The 21,536-nt window shown below is 40.8% G+C and overlaps 3 protein-coding genes across 3 annotated transcripts; 2 read left to right on the top strand and 1 right to left on the bottom strand.

Annotated features, from left to right (window-relative positions):
* Nucleotides 1-2,352: 2,352 nt before the first annotated feature.
* LOC137950881 (plasma membrane ATPase-like) lies at nucleotides 2,353-9,079 on the top strand. Its single transcript, XM_068797538.1, has 16 exons — nucleotides 2,353-2,551; nucleotides 4,458-4,577; nucleotides 4,666-4,902; nucleotides 5,029-5,790; nucleotides 5,905-6,027; nucleotides 6,160-6,264; nucleotides 6,363-6,507; nucleotides 6,608-6,772; nucleotides 6,883-7,121; nucleotides 7,283-7,315; nucleotides 7,423-7,504; nucleotides 7,616-7,776; nucleotides 7,934-8,107; nucleotides 8,237-8,419; nucleotides 8,515-8,696; nucleotides 8,811-9,079. The coding sequence occupies exons 1-16, from the start codon at nucleotides 2,507-2,509 to the stop codon at nucleotides 8,905-8,907; spliced, it is 2,853 nt and encodes a 950-aa protein (XP_068653639.1). The 5' UTR covers nucleotides 2,353-2,506; the 3' UTR covers nucleotides 8,908-9,079.
* Nucleotides 9,080-11,590: 2,511 nt separating this feature from the next.
* Nucleotides 11,591-13,644, top strand: LOC137950459 (transcription factor bHLH146-like). The gene has a single exon (XM_068796938.1). The coding sequence runs from the start codon at nucleotides 12,305-12,307 to the stop codon at nucleotides 12,980-12,982; it is 678 nt and encodes a 225-aa protein (XP_068653039.1). The 5' UTR covers nucleotides 11,591-12,304; the 3' UTR covers nucleotides 12,983-13,644.
* Nucleotides 13,645-16,965: 3,321 nt separating this feature from the next.
* On the bottom strand, nucleotides 16,966-19,268 carry LOC137950714 (squamosa promoter-binding-like protein 8). Its single transcript, XM_068797317.1, has 3 exons — nucleotides 18,266-19,268; nucleotides 17,613-17,734; nucleotides 16,966-17,484 (listed from the first exon to the last, which is right to left on the bottom strand). The coding sequence occupies exons 1-3, from the start codon at nucleotides 18,835-18,837 to the stop codon at nucleotides 17,165-17,167; spliced, it is 1,014 nt and encodes a 337-aa protein (XP_068653418.1). The 5' UTR covers nucleotides 18,838-19,268; the 3' UTR covers nucleotides 16,966-17,164.
* Nucleotides 19,269-21,536: the final 2,268 nt, after the last annotated feature.

Genomic DNA, 21,536 nt, shown 5'->3' with positions numbered 1-21,536 from the left:
TTCAAACTTGTTGCTTAATTAATCAAAGACGTTTCTCAACTTGTCCCATTGACGAGGCCTCCAAATTTGACCCTACGACCTGCGTTACATTCAGATTGTTACGTTCAAGAAAATGGGTCTGGTGTCTGTAAATCTGATGTGCCAAAGGCTTGCTCATAAATAGGAATAGTTTCAAATTCCAATTGGCTAAGAAAGTGGCCAAGGGTTTCTTCATTAAGGGTATGGAGGCCTTCGCCTGCGCGTGTAAGAAACCACATGCTTGAATCTGACCCGTCCACCTCTCGTGGTCCAAGGACCACTTTCCCCCCCCATGTTCACATTAAACGAACTGATTTGGAACTGATCGACTTATGAAATAAAAGTAAAACCCCTAAAAATCAGAAAAATCCATCCAAGTGCCGTGAATCGTGGCATCACGTTCCATTGAAGAAAGTCTAAAAAATCATAACAAAAGAGACCCTTTTTGTGGCGAGAAACGGCCAACTAAGCACGCCGGAGAAATTCAAAAAGTCAGATGGATCTCTGTCAGTTGTCGCCTTCCCAAAAAAAAAAACAAAACACGCAACCCCACTGGGCACGGGGGAACAAGGTCCCCGCACGCACGACAATTGACACGTAAATAGCCCCCCTTCGTGCTCTACAATTATTAGACCCAACCTTTCTCAAATTGCCCTCATGCTCAAGTCTACATTTTACGCCGTGAGATAAAATAATGATGGCACAAAATGTGGCAACAAAGGAGACTCTTCCTCTCAATAACCACCGATTTGGGATCCCATAAGACCAAGTGACAGGTCAAAATCTTGTCTCTTTCTAATTGTTTATTCGTTTTAACGAATCGGATTGGGCTGTACCCTTCGAAATCGAAACATTAATATTGGTGTCCACTATCACTGTCTCGTGTCCCTTTTTCGTTTTTTCAATCACCTCGATCTTACGTCATACGATTCACACTGTAACAGTAACGCCTCTACGATTTAAGAGGTGACGGAGGAAGGGAGGCGAGGTGAGGTTCCCGGGGGAAGGCAACTGTAAAAGGAAAAAGGGCAACGAATAAATCGACCCTGACGTCTCGAACGGTACGGGAGACGTGGCGGGTGTCGGAAAGGGGCCAATAACGGCGGTGGCAGTTACTCACAGGCCTGGAGGCAACTGACTTTCACGGGCACGAGGACCGAAAATAGGATTCAACGGGGGAATTGAATAGGGTTTTGGGAGTAATATTTATGGACGGGCTTCAATTATCTTCCTCGGAGACGATCTCTGCGCAGCCTAACCCTAACAAAGCCACTGTCCCACTTTTACCTTTCTCGACGGCACTGGAGTAACGAGTCAAATTTGGCACCGTCCCGTTCAGTTCCCGTTAATTCGTTTGACTAGCCAAAGTTGGGGCCGGGCTGTCCTTTTTTATCGCGATTAGAGAGAGATTCGTCGGCCGATTCTGGCTGCACGATCTTCTCCCTGTTGACTTTACCAAACTACCCTCCACTTGCCCAGGGCGCGTGCGTTATCGATCCAAAGGACACATTTACTAGAGAGACGGCGGGACCACCGTGGGGCTGGCCTTGAGAGTTGAACAGACCAGGAATTCAATTCGTCAATGAGTCCATCACCCCGGAGGTTGACGTTCATCTCCGAAAAGAAATTGGGTCACAGAGACGAAAGGTCATGATCTTCCGGTCTATTTTGTTATTTACTACCTATTATAGATCAAATTAAATGCGTAAAAACTATTGAAATAAAAATCCTGGAATCCTGATTCCGCTGCTATTACTTTGAGCGAAATAATCGAGAGGTTTGGAAGGTGTTAGTGTGACTTCGTTTTAAATTTTTTTTTTTTGGGAAAGATATAGAAATAAACGGTTAACTGCCGAACAGCCTCGGGATGATCGAACGGTCATCAGGGGATCCGGACTTGTGTGGGAACTGCGAAGACGCTCCGTTCTGTATCCGTTCCGGCATAGGCTTACCTAATTTAACCGGCGGAGGAATTGTCTATAGCGGTGGAAGCAGTTACCAAAGCCGCCAGAGGAAGACTTTCGCTAGTGGTGGGTCCCTGCCCTCATCAGAAGTCAATCCCGTCGTTAGAAAAGCGAGGCCAGGGGAGGGTTCACCTCGGATGAAACGTGTGAATCGGGCCCACACGGAGTCTTCGCCTTTAGGAAGGCGATGCCAGGGGAGGGTTCACCTCCCGAGGAGAAGTGATACTGACACGTCACCGGTAAAGGGCAAAAGCGGAAGGCACAGATGCGCTGCATGGTGGGGGCCTGAGGGTAAGTGGGCCCGGTCAGTTGAGCTGGGTATTTATTTAAAGGAGTGGGGAAGGAGGAAGAGGAGGCGAAGCGTAGCGGAACAGGGATTTCTGTCTCTGAATTTTGTTTTTGGGTGGGAGAGGAGAAGCTATGAGTTGGGGCCTAGCTCTTTCAACTCTCTAGGGTTTCCGATACAGTTTCTGCTCCTTTTTTTTTTTTTTTTTTGGAATTTCAGGTTTTGATTTCTGGACAGGATGGCGATCAGTCTCGAGGAGATTAAGAATGAGAACGTCGATCTGGTAAGAAATCTGATCATTGTGGTACTGCTTGGCCTACCGTCTCCGTTATTTGCCTCTTTTTTTTTTTTTTTTTTTTTTCATTCTTCTGTTAGTTTTTTTGGTTTCTCCGGGGTATTATCTACTCGATAGTTTTTATTCGAGTTTCTGTGATTATGTCTTTGGTTCTCAGTGATTCAGTTTTGAAACCAAATTTTCTTTCTATTAATTTTTTATTTTCTGATAGTTTTCTTCTAATGCTTTGCCGTTTTCAACTTGATATCTACTTCCTGTATCCTGTTTGGTTAACTCATGAGCCTTAGTGGAGAAATAGAGCGCTTTTATCATGTGGTCGTCTGGCTGTAGCGCTGTTGAGAGAGATCTGAAGTAGAAAACTATTCTTATGTGTTTATTTACTCTACTTTTTCATCTGAAGCGGTAGTATGAGATCTGTTGTTGAAGCCTTTTAGCTTTATCTCTCGTTCTCTTTCAATTTCATTCAAACATTAATTTTTGGTGGCTGAGAGTTGTCTTTCCATCTTTGTTTTTTATATATTATTATTATCTGATGGCTGAGTTGTCTTCTCGCTCATTCTTGGTATTTTTTGAAGTTGCTTTACGATCTAGCAAAGTGAGAAATTTGTTTTCGTTCCAGTTGTTTTCCTCGATGCCGGCCTCCGGAGTCTCCTCGTTGAAAAGAGACTGGTCGATTTCACTTGGGTGCTTCTGGAGTTCCATCTTTTTCGCTTTTGTTTTGATTCTCTCACGCTTCTCTCTTAAACTCTTAAAGATAAATTTGCGATATCTCCCTGCCAAGTTTCTGGTTTAAGCAATATTCTCTTCCCCCAATTGTCTACGACAACGGTGATTCTCTTGCAATTTAAATCTCAAGCATATCTTCCGGTAATTTTACATGTTAAGTTATGGTATTCTTTTCCAAATTTAGTTCAAGGATAGGTTCTGGTGAGTTTTATTTTTTCTCATCTTTCTTTTACCGCTACTTTTCCGTCTTAAAAAGGTGCCACGTTTTTTTGGTTTTCTTATTTCGGGGGATTTGGGATTTGGCGGTTTTAAGGGTACTTCCGTGGTACGTTCAGTTTTCTCGAGGATGCGCGATATCATCGGTAATCGCAATTTCTCGAGCAGCTTTTAAAGCTAATCTTGGGACCCCACGTGTCCTGTGGTGGCATACGAGATTTTCGGCGCCCTTTCTGACTTCCTGCTTCCGGTGATGTTATAGTTCTCGCTACATATGACCGCTTCTTAAAGTACTAATTTATTCAGTTGAAAAATGCTTGTATATTACATTGAATTAGGGTCTATAGAGTGAAATCACACAAAAACGAGTCTAATCCGATTTGATTTCGAAAAGTTTTCCTTCGTATTATTTCTGAAATAAAGAGTACGGTATTTCAACAATCTGTACCGTAGACATGCTTTACGGAATCAGAATATTTTGGCATATTTTGATTGCCGCAACCATCAATCTTAACTCTGTCCATTCAAAAAAATCAGCTTAAAACTGCTTTTTCCCTGCTCGATTCTTTCTTTTCCAGAGAACACGATAAGCTTATACGGTTCTCGTCCTTTAGTCGCTTTCTTTCCTTTCGTGATCAGTTGGGTCGAGGTAAGCAATGACTCTGTTTTCTATTTTCTGTCCCCATCTCCTTGGAATAGATCGAAATTTCTAAAACTTGACTCTGTGAATAAAAAATTGCAAAAATGACATTTTGGCGATTTTTCTCAGTAGTCAATGTTCGACAAAACTGTCTTTTTCTATCATCTCTCATTTAGAGAAAACTCCTTTTCAGCGTTAGGACTTTTGTAGTAGTACTGTTCCAGCCGATCTCTTTTTAGTCATTTCATTTAATTAAGCATTCGACTGGTCGACTATAACGGAAAGGTGTTGCATCTGTGCTGGTGAATTCAGGAACGAATTCCAATCGAAGAAGTCTTTGAGCAATTGAAATGTTCAAGAGAGGGTCTGACATCGGACGAAGGAACACAGAGACTCGAAATTTTCGGGCCCAACAAACTCGAAGAGAAAAAGGTTACTTGTCTTCAAAGTTGATACCCCACTGCTTTTCTCATCTCTTGCTTGCGTTAACATTTTGTTTTCTGGTCAAACTCGACTACAGGAAAGCAAAATTCTGAAGTTTTTGGGTTTCATGTGGAATCCCTTGTCATGGGTAATGGAAATGGCTGCTATCATGGCTATTGCTTTAGCAAACGGAGGTGGGAAGCCCCCAGATTGGCAAGATTTTGTAGGTATTGCTGTTCTATTGGTTATCAACTCCACTATCAGTTTCATCGAAGAGAACAATGCTGGTAATGCAGCAGCCGCACTCATGGCTGGTCTTGCCCCCAAAACTAAGGTAAATGAATCTCTGATTTTGAAATCCTGAACTTTATCTTTTGCCGCTTTACCTTTTCTTTACCGTTGTTTTCAACATATACAAGGGCATTTCAGGCTTTTGCTAAGTTTAGCCTCTTGTATGTAGGTTCTTCGTGATGGTCAATGGTGTGAGCAAGACGCAGCAATTCTCGTTCCTGGAGACATTATAAGCATCAAACTGGGAGATATTGTCCCGGCAGATGCTCGTCTTCTTGAGGGAGACCCATTAAAGATAGACCAATCTGCTTTGACTGGAGAATCTCTCCCTGTAACTAAGAACCCAGGTGATGAAGTATTCTCAGGGTCCACTTGCAAGCAAGGGGAAATTGAAGCTGTTGTCATTGCAACTGGTGTTCACACGTTCTTTGGTAAGGCTGCCCATCTTGTGGACAGCACCAACCAAGTTGGCCATTTCCAGAAGGTTCTTACAGCAATTGGTAACTTCTGCATCTGTTCCATTGCGATTGGGATTGTCGTGGAGATTATTGTTATGTACCCTATTCAACACCGCGCATACAGGGACGGAATTGACAATCTATTGGTCCTTTTGATTGGTGGGATACCAATTGCAATGCCTACGGTGTTGTCTGTGACCATGGCTATTGGATCCCACAGGCTCTCACAGCAGGGAGCTATTACAAAGAGAATGACTGCCATTGAAGAGATGGCAGGCATGGATGTCCTCTGCAGCGATAAAACAGGGACTTTGACACTAAACAAGCTGAGTGTGGACAAAAACCTTATTGAAGTTTTTGCAAAGGGTGTGGATAAGGAGCATGTGGTTCTTCTTGCTGCAAGGGCTTCAAGGACTGAAAATCAGGATGCCATCGATGCAGCCATTGTTGGGATGCTTGCAGATCCAAAGGAGGTATTACTCTCATTATGCATCTCTCAAATTATCTCTCTGTTATTTCTAAATTTTTGGCTTTATTTTATTTGGAGGAAAAAAAACTGACTCTATGTTAATTTTTGTTCTTTTCAGGCGAGAGCTGGCATCAGGGAGATGCATTTTCTCCCTTTCAATCCGGTTGACAAGAGAACTGCTCTCACCTATATTGATGCAGACGGCAATTGGCATCGTGCTAGCAAGGGTGCCCCTGAGCAGGTACCTCACATATCCCTTTTGCCTTTGTTGTTTCCAATGTATGGTATACATTGGATAGTGAAAAAGGAGGTGTCTTTTTTTTTTTTACCTTCTTGTGACTTATATACTGTATTGTTTGAACTATTGGAACAGATAATTACTCTCTGCAACTGCAAGGAAGATGTCCGCAAAAAAGTGCATGCTGTGATCGACAAATTCGCTGAACGTGGGCTACGATCATTGGCTGTTGCACGACAGGTTTTTTATATTTAATGTCTTTTAATATGTTTGTGCGTTTAATACTTTTACAAACGTAGTTAACACTTGAGTTCTTCAATTTTTATTATTTTTTGCAGGAAGTGCCCGAGAAGTTGAAGGATGGTCCTGGTTCACCATGGCAGTTTGTTGGCTTATTACCTCTCTTTGATCCTCCACGACATGATAGTGCTGAAACCATTCGTAGAGCCCTCAATCTTGGTGTTAATGTGAAGATGATTACTGGTAATTGGTGACTTCTTTGTATTTCTTGTTCTTATATTGAACTTTGTAGTTTCTTGTTCTAATTGTATCTACTTTTTTCTATGTTTCTATGTTTTTTCAGGTGATCAGCTTGCCATTGCTAAAGAGACAGGGAGAAGACTTGGAATGGGAACAAACATGTATCCGTCATCGTCTTTGCTAGGTCAAGACAAGGATGCTTCTATTGCTTCGCTTCCTGTTGATGAGCTAATTGAGAAGGCTGATGGATTTGCTGGAGTGTTTCCAGGTGGGGTTTGTCTGAAAGTGCATAGTTTCTTTTCATATTTTCTTGCTGGAAAAAGTTGTGGCAACATTTGACTCTTATTGAGATGGAATTGTTATCTATTTTTGTGACAGAGCACAAATATGAAATTGTGAGAAAACTGCAAGAAAGGAAACACATTTGTGGAATGACTGGAGACGGTGTGAATGATGCGCCAGCTCTGAAGAAGGCTGATATTGGTATAGCTGTTGCTGATGCCACTGACGCAGCTAGAGGTGCTTCTGACATAGTCCTCACTGAACCTGGACTTAGCGTAATTATTAGTGCTGTCTTAACGAGCCGGGCAATTTTCCAGAGAATGAAGAATTATACGGTATGTGTGGCTTCCATGCATGAGCAAACATATTCTTATATTGTTTTTTTGTATTAATTTTTTTATAAAGTAAAGTTTTTCTATTAGCATTTTGGACAAACAACCTTTAACTTTTTGATGATACCTGACTTTGCGTTTCCCTTTCTTGATTGGACATACAGATATATGCAGTATCCATTACCATTCGTATTGTTGTAAGTATTCCAAGAGTACTGTCAGCATTGTCTTTTTATATTTTATCTTATTTCTAGAGTGTTATCATTGGTTCTCTTTTTTAACCTTTTCCTTTTTCTTTTTGTAGCTCGGTTTTCTTCTTATTGCTCTGATTTGGAAGTTTGATTTCTCTCCTTTCATGGTTTTGATCATTGCCATACTTAATGATGGTGAGTTTGATCTAAAATAAACTTGAAATTGAATTTATGTTATGATACTGGATTTTTTTTTGCTGTAAATATGAATTGGCTCTTACATGTATTATGGTGTATGAAATATAGGGACTATCATGACCATTTCCAAAGATAGAGTGAAGCCATCTCCAACGCCTGATAGTTGGAAGCTCAAAGAGATTTTCACAACTGGAGTGGTGCTTGGTGGTTATTTGGCTCTCTTGACCGTCATATTCTTTTGGGCAATGTATGACACCGACTTTTTCCCTGTAAGAATCTGCCAGACTCAAAAAAGTTGTAAATAAATTGATTTTCTAGTTTTATGTGGGGAATATGTATGAAGAATGAAAAGAAGATTATTACTATAAGAGGTAAATTATATAATGTATATGTTGTTCCTGATGGGCATGTTTTCATATTTTGCAGGATAAGTTTGGTGTCAGATCAATTAGGGGGAACGAGCATGAAATGATGGCAGCATTATATCTACAAGTTAGTATTGTAAGCCAGGCTCTTATATTTGTCACTCGCTCTCGTAGTTGGTCGTTTGTTGAACTTCCAGGGCTCCTGTTGATGAGTGCATTCCTGGTTGCACAGCTGGTAAGGAAACATTTAAAATAATGCTTGTCTGTTGAATGGGTGTCTTTTTTGGCTATAAAATTATCAATATATTGAGGTGGACGAATGGCTTACGGTTTTTCTTCACAATATCTGCTGCTTGGTTACCAGGTGGCCACTCTGATAGCTGTTTATTGCAACTGGGGCTTTGCAAGAATAAAGGGAGTTGGCTGGGGGTGGGCTGGTGTTGTCTGGCTTTACAGTATTGTGTTTTATGTCCCTCTTGATGTTCTCAAATTTGCCGTCCGTTACATCCTGAGTGGCAAGGCATGGGACAACCTCTTTGAGAGAAAGGTAGGTTTGCTGGGTCAAAGATTTGTAATCATTAAGAATTACAGATATAGGGGTACATATTGATGCATTTGTTTTTTTTGTGAATGAATTAATAGACTGCTTTCACAACAAAGAAGGATTATGGAAGAGAAGAAAGGGAAGCACAATGGGCCCACGCTCAGAGGACATTACATGGCCTTCAGCCCCCTGAAACCACCTCTCTCTTCAACGAGAAGACTAGCTATAGGGAGCTGTCAGAGATTGCTGAGCAGGCGAAGAGGCGTGCTGAAGTATCTAGGTAAAAAATTTGGGCCCTTTTTAATAAACATATGAAGTTTACAAATGTTTGTGCTTATTGTTAGTAGGAAGCTATGTTATTAAAACGCTATTGACAAAACTACACGTATAATAGGCTTCGGGAGTTGCTCACACTCAAGGGCCATGTGGAATCAGTAGTGAAGTTGAAGGGGCTTGACATTGATACCATCCAGCAGCATTATACAGTGTGAGAAACAAGCAACAGATGAACGCTAGAAGAAGAAAGATAGAGAAGGTCGGCACAGTCGTGTAGAATTTGAAAGGAACAAACGGGGGAGAGGCCAAGGAAGTCACGACATAATTTTCACAAATGCTGCCCATACTGTAATTTCTATCATTATCCTTTTTGGGTTTTGATATCTAGAGGGGGGGGGGGGGGGGGGGGGGAAGGGGTTGGATAAAAGGCATATCTGGTGGTTTCTCTTATAATATATATATATATATATATATATATAATTTTTATGGTTGTCACTATTTTCCACCTGAGAAATGTAATAGAAAAAATAACATGAAACTAGAGTTTTTCTTGTTCATCTTTATAAAATGAGATTCTGGCTTTCAAAGGCATCAATCTGTATTCTGTAATTGATTATTTTCTCTCCTTATTCTCTACTTCATCCTGGACTTGACATATAATACGGTTGGAACTGATCCCTCAGGCTCATGTTCCAAGGATGAGACGTGGAATATATGCATATCATAAATTCCCAATTATTAATCAACGAGTCTCTGGATTGGAATGAATTTTTTTAGATTCAATCTAATCCATTTTAATCAAATGGTGAGATTCTGTTTGTGACATATCCACATAATGACTTGTATTAAGCGTGGATCAATATTTTTCACTTAAAAACTAATGTAATCCACTTGGGCTGGTCCACATATTTCTATCGGCCAGTAGAAATCCATGGGCTGGGTTTGAAGGCATAACATATTGGTGGTTGGGCCCAAAACGTTTACCATCCATGCGGATTCTTATTTTCAAACCAAATCTTATCAAGTTGACTTTCTTTACAACACGTGCAGAAGCTGTCGTACCATTTGTGTCGTACAACCCCTGTACTAGTGTGAGTGGATGAGAATCTAAATAAAATACTTCCGGGTCACTCGTCCATGAGTCAATCCCGAGTGTGGTACTGAGTCAGAGTTAACTCACCCACTTCAATGTTGGCACATACCTATTAAAAACCATCCTTACAAAGAGAATATGTAATATCATATAATAGGACAATGGAATAATGATAAACATATAATTTGCAGTTGAATGATTGTTCGTTTATTTAGGATAAGATTTAGGATAAGGTTTTTCATTATCCAAAAATTATAAAAAAAAAAAAGAAAAAAGAAAAATACAAACAAACTGGGTGAGGACAAAAAGATCATATCAATCATCACCTCAAAATAGCGATCATTGCCTAAAATTTCCAAAAAGTCTCCGCCCGACAAATTGCAATCGCAGAGCCTTTTTCAAGTTATTTATTCTAATTTTGATGACTGTTATCAGCAGAGAGTTTTGAATTAAAACTCCAAGAATCACTCAAACCTTGTCTCTCTAGGGGCCAAGTGATCCTTTTGTTTTCAAGCTACTATTTGAAGCTTGTCAACCTGTAAGCTTCTTGCATGTGACTACTTTTATCTGTTCAAAAGAAGCTCAGCAAGTAGGGTCCTCATGAATCTTCCCCATGTGCTCCCCCCTTGCTAAATTCCAAACTCCATCAATGCCCAAATTCCAACCTTTGTCAAAATCTTCAACTTTTCACTACAATAAAAGATAACAACTCAACCCCACATGGTTGTTTCTTCCTCAATTAAACTCTTAATTATTGAATCGGAGTAAATATAAATCAGATCAACGAATCTAACCATTGTTTACTTGTGTTTTAATCTTCAAGAAGAATTAAAAAGCCTTCATTTTCTCGGGTAGAGAACTGTCAATTGAGCTCGTACGACTACAGCAAGTAACTGAACTTGGTGTAGGAAAACTGGAAACGATATGACTAATGAGGATGGAAGTGAAAATGATAGCTTGCTTCCTCCATGTGGGCTTTCAATGAAGGGCAGCTCCCAATATCGTGTAGTTCTAGAGGACGAGTAGCTCCAGGTTTCAATGATGGCCATGGCTCGACGAGTTCTCACTTGGAGGAGCGATTGGTCACTCTTTCCCGTCATCGTGCTTCCAGGTCGACGCGCACGGCTAGCTCTGCCACTCCTTTGTCTCCTTTTGTATTGCCTCGCTTTCTTGCACCCTAAAGCCTTCGCAGTCAGCCTCTCGGCTTCTGGTGGGTCTGGTGTATATATCTTTGTTAGAAAACAAATGGACAATGACTAGACAGGATTAGTCAATCTAGATTAAATAAGTTTTTTTTTTTTTTTTTTGTGAGATTATCCCACTGACTGTTTAGGCCCCAAGATCATGTGTCGACAAAAGAGGGACTTGACCTTGAAGAGGAAAGAGAGAAGGCCTCCTTGATGGACGCAGAAAAAAATTTACAGATCCACTTTGAAAACCTAATTTTTTTATCTTTTCTTTCACTTCTAATTTCCGATCCAACCAAACAGATTTCAAAGAGAAATTGCAAGACCAAATTTCATACGAAATCAATCCAAACTTTTTTATGCAAGCTTGGTGTTTGAGATGGAAATTAGGATTATGAGTGGAAGGAAGAAGGGAGAGAGCTGAAAAGGGTGCTTTGGTTGGAGTCATGTGAGCGCATTGATGGTGGGGTTTAGTATTTTGTTGTGTAGTGCACATGGGAAAGAGGAGACTTTTGGTAGGTGAAGAAAGCAGGGAGGAAGGTGAAGCATGTGCAGCCATGTGCTTCTTGTTCTTCTCTCTGCACTCAAAAATCCTTTTGGGAGGGAGTGGGGGTTGATGCCAAAACACACCTCCCACAAAAACTGGGCTCTAAGGTTTTAGGTTTTCGCCGCTTTGAGCTTGGCTCCTCTCTCTTTCTCCCTTCTTTCCTTTATATCCCTCTAAATATAAGCTCCCACTTCTTCTCCTTCCTCTTTCATCAATTATTTCCACAAGCATGGCATTTGTCATGGCTGTCCTCCATGTGTGGAGATAGTGGAGGAGGAAGCAGGCGCTCTTTTCAGCTTTAATAATGGTCAGCTCTACACAACTGGTGTTCTTGCCCGGTTCGTATTGCGCTTTTCTTCTGCTCCTGAAACTCTGGGCTTAAATGGATGCCTGCCTCGTTTTCTATGCTTGCATGCATGACTCACTGATCTAATTTAGAAACAAGTGGTCTTTCGTTCCTCTTCATACTTCTCTGTCTCCTATTATTTTTTATTCACACCCGATCCCTTTTTCTTACCACTGTTCACATTCTTTCATCTGGTTCTTTCTTCTCTCTTTTCTCTGAAAATGCAATTACCACCAGTACCGCTCCCGCCACCATTACCAACTTCCCTGCAATCACCTATAATGTTGCTATAGGTGCTGCTGTAACTTCATTTCCGTCGTCACGATCAGAATCGTTAAAGCCACCGCCACCACAATGTCTCATTATGTTCTCCCCGTGAAAATCATCAAAAGTGACTTGTAAGTTGCAGGTCACAATCTTTTTTACTTCCCTTGCATCTATGGCGGACGACTTTCAGAGGGGCAAGAGAAAGCGGGTCTACTCTCTGGAACCACATGCTACATTACGCGCCACCTTCTCTCAGAACTACTTGAATTACTTGCTGCCAGCCATGCTGAAACTCGATCCCATCGAATTGCTCAGTGCAGACGAAGGCCAAGAAAAGTATAAGATCGTGAAACACCAGGTTGACATGGCTCTAGCAGTATCCGCCGGCGGATTCAGCTGGAGCCATGCCCTCAAGCAGAAGCTGGAGTTAGACCTGAACGTAGAATCTCTTCATGAACCAACTTATTCGAGCCTTCTCCCCGTGCATAAACACAACAACTTGATTAGCGTCTTAGGAGTGAAGCAAATGCAGCTTCTTTCTCCAATATTAATGCCACCCGCTATTCCCAGACCCCTTGTTCTTTCTGGATCTCACAAAACCTGCAGCCCTGCCCCTACTTCTCGAAATTCTGCAATAACCTCGAAGAGTACTTGTCGACAAAAAGGAAGGAAGAGAGCTAGAAAGAGAGACGAAGAAGAGGAACTGGGTCGACGTCTGGCGACTCTACAAAGGATTTTGCCCGGTGGTAATGACATGGAAGTCAAAAAATTGTTCTCCGAAGTGGAGAGCTATGTTGTGTGTCTCGAGTTGCAGGTGCATATCCTTCGAACCCTAGTTGATACCCGATAAGCTGTTCTGGTGTAGGAAATCCCCCAGAAATTAATAAACCGTGTAGAAGACATCAATGGGTAAGAACATTGCTGCTGCTCTTATATTATTGTGTTGTAAATAAGAGAGAAAAGGAAGGTAGACGTTAATTTGTTTATTTGAATCAGTTCAATTGTTGTTAATCTTCTGAGGGAAAAGTAAACCGTTCTCAGGTTCTTAAACTTGATATTTGATGAGCACAAATACATCTAGAATTACTTATTTTATACATTATTCTGAGTACTTTGGTGGTTTGTAATTGTTAACAAGATGGAATCAGATTAGTGACTATTCCTCTCAGCTGATCAGTACATAGACTAACAATCATGAATGGCTGCTCTTATATTTTTGTGCTGTAAATATGAGAGAGGAGGGAAGGTAAACGTCAATTTGTACAGTCATTTGTAGTACCAGAACTGACACCGTAAGGCTGCATCATAATTGGGGGAGAAACGCTGAAAGGAAAGATGTGTCTCACTGATTAGCTCGACCGAGGAGGCATCCCAGGATGTTCACAGTCCAATTTACTCGGCAATGTTTAAACACTGAAGCACTAGGTGTTCATTTAATTTGATATTGGATAAACAATAAACACCAAGGCACTTGGTCCTTGAAGGACAGTGGACAACAGTATAGTTCTTATCTTAACGGTCCTTATAGTGCTTGGAATAAACACCGATCAGTTGTTGTCTACTTTGTGTTAAATTTACAGAGCTCCAAAGCTACTTTTTGCTTACTTGCATTGTACAGACAGTGAATTGAAATCGCTGAGTACTTCTGGTGCATCATATGCACTGGAAATACGAACTCATTTAGTGTTTCTTGACTAGCGGACGAACACGCAATAAATACAAAGTCAGACTGTTTATTGTGCATTTAATTGGTAGTAGACACCGTTTTATTTTTTACTTTCTCTGTGTATGCCGCACAGGAAAACTCCAAGTCTATCAATGGCTATTATGCGTTAGACACATGACAAACACTGGGTTGCTCTGAGTACTATCAATGTCTTTTATTCCTCTTGGACTGCTTTCTCTTTCGTACCTCTCCAAGCGTGATTGAACGACGCTGGTTCATCTTCCCAAGAGAAAATTTCTCCATATGAACCACAAAGTTTTGTTTTTTACATTCAATTTTTTCTATCAACGTTAACTTTTTGGGCAATATCTCTTCAGAAATACTACCATTTACGACATTGAGAGTTAGATTCATTGATCTTTCCGACAGAGTAAAATAATCTGCAAGAGGGGAAAACCTTGTTGATGAACTCTTCTTCGAATCTACAATATGAAAAATGAGTCACAAAAACAAGTCGAGATTAGCCATATTCAGACATTGAGAAACAACCAACTTATTTTAAAAAAAATAATTATGAAACAGGAAAACCCTGCTTATTAAGCTCGAAGAAATGTCTTTGATGAGCAGCCATTTTTTTTTTCTTTTTTCCACAGTTTCTTGTAGAAACTCGAAGGCAGCTTCTCCCAGTGAACGGAGATGCAATTTAGGAATCCATCGATCATCCCAACACCGAAGCGATCCTCCTCCCCCACACACACTTTGTTGCGAGGGTAGGAAAAGAGAGAAAAGTGGATATCCAATTGAAATAGAAAACGGTCCGCTAGTTTTATGTTCCATTGTTACTGCTCAAGCAAAGTCCCCCACTAGGGTCTGCTTCCCTTCGCAGATGTGGCTTCAACATTATTAGCTGCTATACTGCTAACCAATCCTTCCAATGTCACATGATTTGCTGATCACATCCCATGTCAACGAAACCAGAACTGCTGAATCAGGAAAAGTGTGTGCTCCATGAAATGTCACCCACAAGAACAGGAACCATCTTTAAATGGTGAAATCTCATGATATCCATCACAACAATCTCTGTTAGTAACTTTAGAAGTGAGGCACATGAACAGATGACAAACTTCACACACTCTAATGTTCTTTGTAATTCTAATAACACTTCCCTGGCTTGTGTCAATGAGGCAAAATACCAATGCCAGATTCTCTCTGTGGGTCTTAAGCAACTGTTCCTTCTCGCTATCACCAATATCATAGATTATGCAGCTTAAAATTGGAATACATCGGGACTGTTTAAGTTTTAATTCTCTCTAATAACTCTTCCAGAACTGTCATTATCTTGTTGTACCATATGTGGGTTCTGCTACTTGCAAAGAACTCGAGCAGGCAGCCGTCCTTTGCCTTTTTCCTCCAGCCAACTGCAGCCTGGGTTTTTCTTTAAAACTTAAATCCCTCATCATTTTTCTTACGTTCACAACCTCTCTCCACAGGCCAGCAGGAGTATAAATATTTGCAAGGAACACATAATTGTCAATACCATCAGGCTCAAGCTCAAACAAATGTTTGGCAGCAACCTTGGCAATATGGGGGCCTAACCATGGAGCCACCAAGGACTGAGCAATGCACCCCTACAGCTCCATGAAGCTTATTACCAGCCGGCACTGATTTTATGAGATCGTAAGCTTCCTCCACAGTCCCCGCCCTGCCAAATCGATCAACCATGCATGCATAGTGGTCTGAAGTGGGTGGTATTTGATATTTCTCACGCATTATGGCATAGTATTGTCGCCCTTAATCAACATATCTTGCATGACTACAAGCAGTAAACACTCCCATAAATCTGATCCCGTTGAGCTTGGTTTCTTTGTTCCCCATTTCTTCAAACAACAGCATTGCAGGGAGGGCACGACCGTGCATTGCAAGCCCTCCTATCATTGTGCTATATGTGAGGACATTTTGCTCCTTTACCGTGTCAAAGGCTTCCCGAGCTTCATCCAAGGAGCCATACTTCTCAAACATGTCAACCATTCGCGGAAACCACGATAACATTCTGATAGAGCCCACGTTACCTCGCAATTTACCGAACCACTGACCCTATTTTAACGAACGCAATTGTGCGCAGGTAGAAGTAACACCCACTAGCGTGACCTCATCCATCTCAACCCCCATAGACCACATTTGCTAAAAAATCCGCAGTTCTGTTTTGGGCGTTACCTGTAATCATCGAGGTCCATGCAACTATATCTTTCTCACCCATCCGGTCAAATAATTCGCTTGCTTTTTTCTATTTCTCCCTTTCTAACGTACCCAACAATCAGAGACGTCCAAGAGAGGCCCTCACTGCGGCATTGTATCAAACACCTTTCAGGCGTCCTCAAAATACTCGCTTTTAATCTACATATCTATGAGGGTAAAAGTGAACAATCTGGGCATGAATTTGAGCGCCTACACCGGCATCAAGCGACATTGCAGAAGCCTTGAAGAGCACAGAGAAAGTAAAAGTCAAGGTTATCCTCATTCGTGCGTATAACCCCCAATGAGATACACGAGTAATTTCATCTTCGCAGGGTAAAAGCAGTTGGACTCAAGCCACTCACATATAGACAAGAATACTTACAAATCAGAGCTTCATATTTCACAGATGAGGACAATCTTAATAATAGAGAACGTCAATTAGTCGAGGAGTGGTTGCTGGTAGCGTCTAGTTAGGCATGTATAGATGTCAGATTTGAGTGTTTCTGCACTTGTATCACCATCAGTGCACAAATTCATGGCGCATGATATTCAACAACGCTGGTGAGTGACTGGCGAAAAGCCCAAACGTGAGAGTTCCCCAGGAAGCTGCAGAGAAGCTTACCCAGATGACACTGATGTGGTCCAGATGGTTAAAAAAGGGTGCCCGACAAAAGTACTTTGAATCTTACAAACACCTTTTATTTTTTATGATTTTATCGTTTCCTCTCTACTCCTTCTCTCTATAGGAATTGGATAAAATAAATCAAATATGAAATAAACTGCGAGAAGGAGTAATTGGTCCAATCCAAGCCACTGGAAAGGGTCTCATTCAAGGGGACACCATTGACTAGACATTTGCAGCAAATGCAGTCTTAAAAGCGTGCCTTCGTTTCTATAAATTTGTCGAAAAACTTGGAGAAAAGATAAAAAAGAGGGACCTCTTAAGAAAATCAAAAACACAAATTAGCATTGCTTAAGATTGCTTAAAGTAGAAGGGCAACTTCCAAGCCTTCCACGTCTTCTTATACATGTTCTCTTCATTACAAAGAAAGCACGATCAAGAACCTGATTACTGCGGAAAACTAAGCAAACCTTAATCAAAGCGCTTTTCTTCTCTTATTACTTCCTTAATCAAAGCATGTCCACCTCAAACATGGTCTTCCCCAAATGGAACAGATTCTGTAGGTCTTCTGCTTGCGGTTGAGTCTGACCGTGAAAACAGGTGCTCAGGATGCACCCTGCAGGAGAAAGGGAAACATTCGTTTCTCTCACCGAAAAGCTTGAACAAGGTGAAGGAAGCGAGCTCCTTCCGTTCTGAACAAACCCACCCAGAGACAGTCCTGCAGGCGCTTTCATTGACACTATCTTTTGCTGCGATTGTTCTCTCCTGCCCGCTTCACTTCCTTTCACCGTTAGTAGGGGAAGTGTAGAGGATGGTGACTTGTCACTGCCTGCGCAGAGTTGAAAAGATGAAGGTGTTAGCTACTAAAAACGAATCAACCCAGCTCGACTTACTTTTCAGCTCAATGGTCAAGATCAGTGTATCGAGAAGCCATGTACAGTAGCTGAAAGCAGAGACCTTTCGCATCCTTTTCTGCTGGCTTTGCTGGATGCTGTGGCTTTCGTCGCCGACGATTGTGATCTGCGAGTCTCTTTCTGCAGCTTCGCTTCACTTCATCGAACTCGGCCAAGACATGAAACCTGACCATGACAAGGAGAGAAGGAGAAGGAAGGAAGGTCGAAGAACATGGGATCAGAACAGCCACATGTAATTACGGGACACAGTTGGAAATTTGAGCAGTTGATAAAAGATAAGCTGCATTTTTCTCATAAATATCAGCAAGAAGGTACACAATCAACCGAAACGAGGGTCTAATTGCCATTTGCAACTCTGAAAATAAAATTTACAGTAAATTTGGAGTTCTGCAAATCCCCACATACATTTTCTTTTCCTGATTTCCTCCACAACAAGCGGAAGGAAGACAAGAAAAACTTCACAGAAGAAAAGACAAGAATGAATAATTTTGCAAGGCTCCGCCATGGAGTAGACCCTTCCTTAATTATGTCAATGATTCGTTCTATGGAACGAAAAGCTGAGACCAGAAAGTGGGTTTTGCAAATACAGTTATCAGATAGCACTTTATCTTGCTAGACCTAGATTGCACCGAAATCATCACTCAGAGGAGCAAATAAATATCAGTTTTTGTCTTTCAGTGATTTGGCTTCTCTTACCTACTGCATTGCTGGCAGAATCGCTGTTCCAGTCCACCAGCAAGAACCTTGGTGGCCTTGGAGTGGAATTCGCAGACCTTATGCCGCCGGTGGTAATGCTTTGCGTTCGTAAGATCAACCTTGCACCCTTCAGCTTGGCAACAAGGAATTTGGCTGGCTTGGTAAAACCCACGCGACCGTTTGAACAATCGATCGATCACGGCCGTCTCTTGCGAGGAGAAATAAGTCCGTTGCCCAAGATTCAACCCAATTCTCGCACTACTGTAGTTTCCCGGGTCCAACCAGTAACTCTCGTCTTCCCTCTTCAAGAACCCATTTTGAAATTCTGGGATTTGAGAGAAGCTGTCCTGGGTGACAGTGGTCGAAAGAGGTGTGGGAAAATCTAAGAAGCCGTTTGGTGGGTGGATGAAGTTACTACTGTTGACGCCTGTATTGGTCTCGAAGTCCCAAGGTTGTTTCTGGGAATTTGGCGCTAAGGCTACAAAGGACATGATGGAGGGGGAACCGTTCCAGTTAAGACAGACGGCCGGTTCTTGAGCAGCAGTTGCAGTGGTGTTACAGTCGTTCATCATAGCGCCATTTAAATAACAAAAACGAAGAAGTAAACTCAAAAGAAAAGGAAAATCATGGACAAGGGAGGCAGACTCCAAAGGGTAGCCGATGCACTGCTTCCTCGTCCTCGCTTCTATATCTTCCTTCTAGAACACAGCGTCCATCAATTCATATTGAAAGAGCAACAGATAAAGTGGAGACTGATCTGAGAAGAAAACAGAAAAGAGTTCTCCAGGCTTCGTACAGTTCACAAAGACAAAGCTACTCTAAATGGTGGATAGAGAAAAGCATGTACAAGCCTATATGTTTTCTTTTCTTTTTCCTTTGCAGGAGGTCTGAAACTCTACAGAGAGAGAGAGACTCCAACTAGCGTAGCTCTGGGGCTAACAAGGTGAAGGTTGTTTTTAAGTTCAGCATCTGGGGTTGGTTTGGACTTTGGAAGTAACTCTTGCCGTCCCTTTTTTTTCCTCTGAAAAATTTCTTTAATCTTGTGGGGTTTTCTTTTTCAACTTTCTGGGCCTCACTGGCCATATAATTCTGTCAGAACTCTGATGGAGACTGTTGTACGATGGAGTGAGGAGGGACTAGATGCAATGAAGAGAGAGAGAGAGAGTCTTCCTGTCTCTATAAGATATAAGCAAGAAAGACAGACGGATACAGGGAGAAGTAAAAACTAAAAAAAAAACATTTCACATTTCCAATTTCAACAATCGCCGGCCATTTCCGTTGGTGCAGCTCATGGTTTCCTTTTACCAGAGCCCCGCCCCCAAACCCAACTTTCCGTTGATCTATTACCTTACACTCAAGTTCAGTGTATGTCCGACAATAGAATCATCTCTTAACAAAGAAACCGCTTCGATCTTTGAAACATTTTTATGTTCTTTGAGATTAACTGGTAAGTAAAAGCAGATGTTTCACCAGAGGTCACAGATTGCTCTTGTGCTTTTGATTTAAATGGTCATATTCTGATATTCTTTCATATGTTGGAATAAGATGTCAGAATGATCTTCAGAAAGCAGAATTGAGTGTACTCGGTGGACCTTTACATTTGATTTACTGGACCATGTTATTAGTTTTCCATAGCTTTTGATCTTCACTTTCTAAGATTAACATAGCACAGGCAGTCAGATTCGGAGAAAAGATTGAAATGGAACATTATCTTCCACTTTTCAAAGGGAATATAGAACACATTTTCCATTACCACCACTATCACATGGGAGACTTGAACTTCTTGTCATGCCCCGTTTGCAACATTATTTGAGATGATAGAACCTTATATTAGAACCCTTAATAAATTAATTAGTGGTAATTTAGTATTGATCAACCAATACATTATCTGCTTTTAAATACACTATTATATCAAACTCCTCTTTTCACAAGGGCTGTTAGCTATGTTTAGGATTACTGCAATCACGTTTAATCAATATATGGTTTATTGAAGGATTTATGAATCTTCCTTGAGTCCCCAACTTTGTAATCCAATTTGGCTAAATTGGTTTAAGATGAACTCATCATTTATAGGGGTCCAACCAATTGTGAGCACTCAGAGCTAGTCTCAGTTGATTTGTCACATTTTGTCCCCAATATGACTTCGGTTCAATTAATATTGTGATAATTTAGGTAGTGTCATTATCAATGCTTTTTGCCTTTGTCAAATTCCCACCTTTATCAAAATTTGAAATAAAAATAAAATCAAAACTTAACTCGTATATGTATGCTTCTACTCAATTAAAACTAATAATGTATCAGCTGCCATCGAAGAAATTTTTTGTAAAACATTTGTGTAGCAGCTAATATCATACCAAATGCTTATATAATTATTCCATTACTTGTTCTAGATAATGTAAAAAGTGTTAATTAAATTAGTAAATATGGATTTACTAAAGGTTGAAAAAGGAAATCATAAAGGTTGGATCGCTAGAGCACCGATACTCTATCAAAAGTTTGCTTCAAAGCTACAAGAAGCAGATCGTTCCTGCCGTCACTCTGTTGTAACTCAAATCCACCATACATAAGTGCAAGACCGAAACTCTCATCCAAAGGTCAAACAAAGATTACCTAAAGCATCAAAACCGAATCAACCTACTTCCTCTACAAAAGTGGTTTGAACCTGTCGAGGAGATCGAATTAGAGGGTCACTAGAACTAGGACCTAAAACCATTTGTAATTTTCTTTTTGTGTTATCGTACTATAAAACAATCACATTATTTTATGGATAGATTCTTTTGTACGCTCACATTTTTGGCATACTCTATGGGACAATTTCTATCTCTTATATTTTTCTCCATAAAGAAAATCAACTTCGTTGTCATGATATCCCAAGACCCAAAAAAGAGTGATCATCTCAAAGCCACAGTTCAGTCTAAACCGGTCAAGTTCAAGGAAGGCAAATTCGTTTGTCATCCCTAAACCCGAGAATAGAACAAGGAAGTTCATTAAAAAACCACAGTCATCTAAGTTTGGTCACTCAATTATTGAAAAAGAAACGACAAGTCATGTCTACAACAGTTGCAAGATGAAGAACTTTACCTTAAAACTCCATCAACAAATCTCCCTTATCCTTTAAGTCCTACAAAGAGTGTTGCAATTGACTTTTCAAACAAATGTGATGAAACTCAAGCCATCACAAAAAGAAAGTTCACCAAAATTGATTTCTCCAAGAGTTAGTGTATCTGCAATGATGGCACAAACAAAGATTTTAGAAGATCAAATTGTTGAA

This window comes from Aristolochia californica, unplaced genomic scaffold (assembly GCF_029961685.1).
Source record: "Aristolochia californica isolate CCGP_79_NKW_82.1479 unplaced genomic scaffold, dmAriCali1.0.hap1 SCAF_14, whole genome shotgun sequence".
Taxonomy (NCBI): domain Eukaryota; kingdom Viridiplantae; phylum Streptophyta; class Magnoliopsida; order Piperales; family Aristolochiaceae; genus Aristolochia; species Aristolochia californica.
This window is presented reverse-complemented; position numbering and strand designations above follow the sequence as displayed.

Coding starts and splice junctions, on each gene's coding strand:
- LOC137950881 (XM_068797538.1), top strand. CDS start 2,507: ATGGCGATCAGTCTCGAGGAGATTAAGAATGAGAACGTCGATCTG. Junction 8,108..8,236: donor CATTCCTGGTTGCACAGCTG/GTAAGGAAACAT, acceptor CTTGGTTACCAG/GTGGCCACTCTGATAGCTGT. Junction 8,420..8,514: donor ACAACCTCTTTGAGAGAAAG/GTAGGTTTGCTG, acceptor ATGAATTAATAG/ACTGCTTTCACAACAAAGAA.
- LOC137950459 (XM_068796938.1), top strand. CDS start 12,305: ATGGCGGACGACTTTCAGAGGGGCAAGAGAAAGCGGGTCTACTCTCTG.
- LOC137950714 (XM_068797317.1), bottom strand. CDS start 18,837: ATGATGAACGACTGTAACACCACTGCAACTGCTGCTCAAGAACCGGCC. Junction 17,735..18,265: donor TTCTGCCAGCAATGCAGTAG/GTAAGAGAAGCC, acceptor TGTCATGGTCAG/GTTTCATGTCTTGGCCGAGT. Junction 17,485..17,612: donor AGCAGAAAAGGATGCGAAAG/GTCTCTGCTTTC, acceptor AACTCTGCGCAG/GCAGTGACAAGTCACCATCC.